Below are 5375 nucleotides of genomic sequence, written 5' to 3' on the forward strand. Positions count from 1 at the left end.
TTTTTTTTTTAATTTAGCCACCATTTCGATTATTAAAAATATCGGGAAGAGGTTCATTGTGTACAAGGGGTGTGTATACAATAAACCATGCTATTTTTAATAATAAACTACATGTTTTATACTGCGAATTATATTATTGTTGGGATATATTATTGTTGGGATTATTTTAGTTTTGCTATATTTTAAAATGTTTATTTATCAAATAGATAATTATAAGGCGGTGAGGATTCACAAGGCCGATTACCGCGTTTTTCTTTCGTTTTGAGTGAACACGCGTCAAATGAGTATATTTTTATTGAGATTTTAGATGGGGGAGGAAGCTGTATTCTAAATAATTATTACTATAAATTATTATTTTGAAGGTTATCGTAAAAAAGGTTATGTGGTCTACAATATATCATGGTTCATTCTTCACTACGTCAAAATCATTCATTGTTGACTACCGGGGTGATCCCGATTGACCACGTCTCGATTGGACACCACCAATCACAGCGACCGGTGCTTAGGAGCTTTGTAGTCTCAAGCGCTGTGAGTGGCTCGTGTCCAATTGAGTCGTGTCCAACTGGATGCCACCCTTGACTACCTAACCTTTTTCACAATAATCTCCTAAATAATGTGGTAAAATAATATAACAGAAAAAATTGCTTGCAGAATAATAAAACCAAATGTGCACACAAAACTATTGCATAATGAAAAAAATGATAGCAACAAAAACATAAAAAATACGTAAAACTTACAAAAAAAACTTACTTTGCAACCCAAAATTCTTAAAATGTGACGTTACATGGCCGTCCTTGGCGCGATCTGCTAGTCGACTGGGAAGCCGAAGAGGGGTTCAAATGCGAGTCGCTGCATGATAGCAGCACAATCTGATAACGTCGCATTTACGAAATATCGCAATTATTCATAGTGTACTACCGGTTCACTATTGGGCTACCTACTCTACATTAAAATTAAGTCAAACTAGTTTCGACTTTACATAATCTTTATCATACACAATTTTTGTGAAATATTATTGACTGCATCATAGCTGGACGTAATTATAACTTGTATGACTCCATTATTACATTGTTTTTAATTAAATTGGCAATGTTTTAAATAGTAATTTTATGCGACTGTAATGAAGATTATGTAAAGTTGAAACTAGTTTCGCTTAATTCTAATGTTCATTAAATATTAATCTTTAATCAATATAACATCTTAATTTATTCGCTCGTCTTTGGTCGATTTTCACTAGATTTTATATTGTATAATATCAATGTTATATGAAACTGGTCAATATCACAATCATTCCATTCTTCAGAAGAATAGCTATGATCGGCCAATTTTATAACATCGACGTTATAACTTTAACATAAATCGAGCCATGTAAACATAGTAAATATCTACGTATTTGTACCTAGGTACTACATAACACTGATACTATTATCTGATAATCATATATTACACAGGTCGACAAAATTTAGGGGGGGGATCTTGTGCTTTGAACTTTGGAAGAAAGTTTGGAAGAAACAATTTCCGTAGGATTTTGATGCGTCTATTGGAAAACTACGTTGTCAATTTTTTTCCATTATCCTCTATTTTTTAAATAATCGTAAAAATAGTTTTTTTCCGGATAAACCAAAATTGATATCGAGGTGTGTTTTGTGGCATTTAACTTAAAAATATTCCAACAATACTAAAAATATTTTTTCGATACTTATAAAAATGTTTTTGCAAACCGCAAACAAAAAATCGTAAAAAATCGGAAAAAATTAACAAATTTTGAAATATAATATAAAACCAAATAATTTGATAGAAAAAAATTGTAAAAAATATCTGACAATTTATACTTATAGCTGTATTTCTAGTTTAAATCCTTTTTTGAAAAACTAATTTCCGACCACTTGTTCAGAAGTTATTGAATTTAAAGTGCCAAAGCAGCCCACGCGTCACTTACAGTGCGCGATATCCTCTCGAGTCTGACGCATAGCCATCGAATACAGGAGCATGTTGTGGTATTTTGTTTAGCCGGACAAAATTAATAAAAAAGTTACTTTCGGAAAAAACTGTTTCTGCGATTATTTAACAAATAGAGGGTGATGGAAAAAAAACATAGTCGTTTTCAATGCATCAAAATTCTACGGAACATCTTTCAAAGTTCAAAGCACAAAACCCCCCCTAAATTTTGTCGGCATGTGTTATTCGCAATTTTACGCTATTATTCTATTTCGTTGTTGTTTTAGTGCAGAATTAAGACGTAACATATTTTCTTACAGGATGTTGAGAACGGTTATTTTGGAAATATTAATGAGCAAATAAAGCATGTGTGCGAGCAAATATCGCAAAATACAAAACTTCAAAATGGATATAATGCCATTGGTTTCTCTCAAGGGGCTCAATTTCTGTAAATTGCTTTTTTTATTAATTATTTAATTATTTTATCATCCATATCAATTTTTTGTATATAATGTCGTTCTCTATTTTAGAAGAGCAGTAGCTCAAAGATGTCCTAATCCACCAATGCTGAATTTGGTATCTTTAGGCGGTCAGCATCAAGGTGTTTTCGGCATACCAAAGTGCTCAGACTCATCTCGATTGTGCAATTACATGCGTCGCATGCTTTATTTCGGAGCATACTTGTGGTACTTGCTGTCATGGTCATTGAAGTTATTAAGCAGTATTAATGGAAACTCTGTTTATTTTTGTGTATTATTTTAAACATTTTCTTAGGTATGTACAACACTCGCTGATACAAGCTGCTTATTGGCATGATCCTTTGCAAGAAGATGAATATCAAAGGAAAAATCTTTTCCTTGCCGAAATCAATAATGAAAATATTAATAACATAGTAAGTGTTATCATATACATTAGAATTTTTAATCATAATATTAGGTATACAACTTTGTTTCCGCCGTTTTCCTATAGATGGCTTTAGCGGTAAGTGGTGGTCGAAATAAATAGATCATAGACGTCATACAATAAACTTGGGCATCTGTCAACATAACCCCATAGAAACATTAGTCGACTTGTGTCTGTATCATAAAGTTATCCTCGATTGAAAATGTCAGATTACGAGCCAAATTCTCGTCATTTGCGGAAGGTTTTAATTTTCTGCTTCAATATGAAGAAATCTGCGGCTGAGGCTCATCGAATGCTTTCAAATACTTATGGTGAGGCCGCTATTAGTGAAAAAATGTGTCGTGAGTGGTTTCAACGCTTCAAGAACGGTGATTTTGACATCGAAGACCGGCATTGCGGTGGAAGAGAGAAGGTTTTCGAAGATGCAGAATTGGAGGCATTACTTGATCAAGACTCGTGTCAAAATCAAGAAGAATTGGCACAATCATTGGGAGTGACTCAACAAGCCATTTCAAAACGCCTCAAAGCCATGGAAATGATTCAGAAGCAAGGAAATTGGGTGCCGTACGAGTTGAAGCTGAGAGATGTTGAACGGCGTTTGTTTGCCTGTGAACAGCTGCTTGAAAGGCAAAGACGGAAGGGATTTCTGCATCGCATTGTAACTGGGGATGAAAAATGGGTTCATTATGACAACCCCAAGCGCAGAAAATCATGGAGAGTTCCCGGCCATGCTTCCACGTCGACGGCCAAACCGAATATTCACGGCTCCAAGGTCATGCTCTGTATTTGGTGGGACCAGCTCGGCGTAGTGTATTATGAGCTGTTAAAACCGACTGAAACAATCACAGGCGATCGGTATCGAACGCAATTGATGCGTTTGAGCCGAGCATTGAAAGACAAATGGCCGCAGTATAACGAGAGACACGATAAAGTGATTTTGCAGCATGACAATGCTCGACCCCATATTGCGAAAGTGGTCAAGACATACTTGAAAACGTTGAAATGGGAAGTCCTATCTCACCCGCCATATTCTCCAGACGTTGCTCCCTCTGACTATCACTAGTTTCGATCAATGGTACACGGCCTGGCTGACCAGCACTTCCGGTCTTATGAAGAAGTAAAAAATTAGATCGATTCGTGGATCGCCTCAAAAGATGACCAGTCTTTTCGACGCGGGATTCGTACGCTGCCCGAAAGATGGGAGAAAGTAGTGGCCAGCGAAGGACAATACTTTGAATCATAAATGTATAACCAGTTTTTTACAATAAAGCCGTGAATTTCGGAAAATTGTACACCTTATATAAAAATATATTTTTTTTTTCAATCAATATACGGTTTATATAATATACTACACGTCTTATATTATGAATAAAAATACTGACGTAACTTTATATTTAGATATTGCATGTAATATAGAACGATATTAAATTTTGAAGCAGAAAAATGGTAAAATAAAAATTATGTCATTAAACAATTAATATTTTTATTATTTATATCTATTATATTGTAACAGGAATATAAAAACAATCTTCAAAAACTTCGAGCTTTAGTTCTTGTTAAATTCGAGAATGATACAATGGTCGAACCAGTAGAGACAGAATGGTTTGGATTTTACAAACCTGGTCAAGCGGAAGAAGTGCAGAAGTTGCAGCAAAGTGAGCTGTATCTACAGGTATGCACTCTCGATTGATGTCAAAACATAGTCACTCAATGCATATGTTATCGATTCATAATTTTTATAGGACTGGCTCGGATTACGTGCAATGGAAAACGCCGGTAAAATCTATTTTATTTCGCTACCTGGTGATCACTTGCAATTTACAACTGACTGGTTCATTGAAAATATAATTAAAAAGTATTTAATATAATTATGAAAAAATCTTTGCCAATTTAAGAATTCAATTAATTAGATGACACAAATGTCTAGCATACATGTGTATAGTATAAAAAAAGAATATTAATAAACAAATTATGCAGTGTCTTATAAGACTATAATGTGACTACACAATTGGAAATAAAGACCTTAAAGGAACAAACTGTAGTGTTGAAATAATTCCATGTAAATTTATATACTACATATTCATTTTCTCAAACTATGCGCTGAATTTATTTTCATTGAATTGCAATTCTCACAAAATTAGTAGTAATGTCACAAATTAAATTGATAAGCAATTTAAGGTTTCTGAATACTCACTTCAGTCATATTGAATGGTGACGTTAGAAGCGCGATACGTTGATTTTTCTTGCGTGCCATTTGTAAATAAAGACAAATTGAATTAAACAGAATAATAAAATTGCTGTAAAACACTTGTAAAAATAAACCGATATCACTATCCCCTTTTGATAGTCTAATGATGGAGTATAATAGTCATAAATAGAACCCGGATTAAATTTTTGAGATTGCATTAATTGTAGCTAGTTCCCTCATTACATCTCATCCTCTACTGCTATGGCGCCGTTGCTCCATTGCTTACCACTGCTTTGGGCGAATGGCAATGGAGAGAATCTTAAGGAACACGTTATGATCAACTTGA

The 5375-nt window shown here is 34.2% G+C and overlaps 1 protein-coding gene across 3 annotated transcripts in view; it reads left to right on the top strand.

Moving 5' to 3' along the window:
- Positions 1–4862, top strand: part of Ppt1 (Palmitoyl-protein thioesterase 1) — a 17762-nt gene extending 12900 nt beyond the window's left edge. Inside the window, exons 3-7 of one of the 3 annotated variants that reach the window (XM_018518059.1) lie at positions 2259–2386; positions 2472–2639; positions 2713–2830; positions 4355–4513; positions 4584–4862. In XM_018518059.1, coding sequence (XP_018373561.1) covers positions 2259–2386; positions 2472–2639; positions 2713–2830; positions 4355–4513; positions 4584–4709 — 699 coding nt within the window. In that variant the 3' untranslated portion in view covers positions 4710–4862. Of the gene's footprint in view, positions 1–2258; positions 2387–2468; positions 2640–2712; positions 2831–4354; positions 4514–4583 lie in introns of all 3 variants that reach the window. The other 2 variants (XM_018518058.1, XM_018518060.1) reach the window with 2 other exon arrangements.
- The last annotated feature ends 513 nt before the right edge of the window (positions 4863–5375 follow it).

Source organism: Trachymyrmex cornetzi, unplaced genomic scaffold (assembly GCF_001594075.2).
Source record: "Trachymyrmex cornetzi isolate Tcor2-1 unplaced genomic scaffold, Tcor1.1 scaffold732, whole genome shotgun sequence".
NCBI classification, from domain to species: domain Eukaryota; kingdom Metazoa; phylum Arthropoda; class Insecta; order Hymenoptera; family Formicidae; genus Trachymyrmex; species Trachymyrmex cornetzi.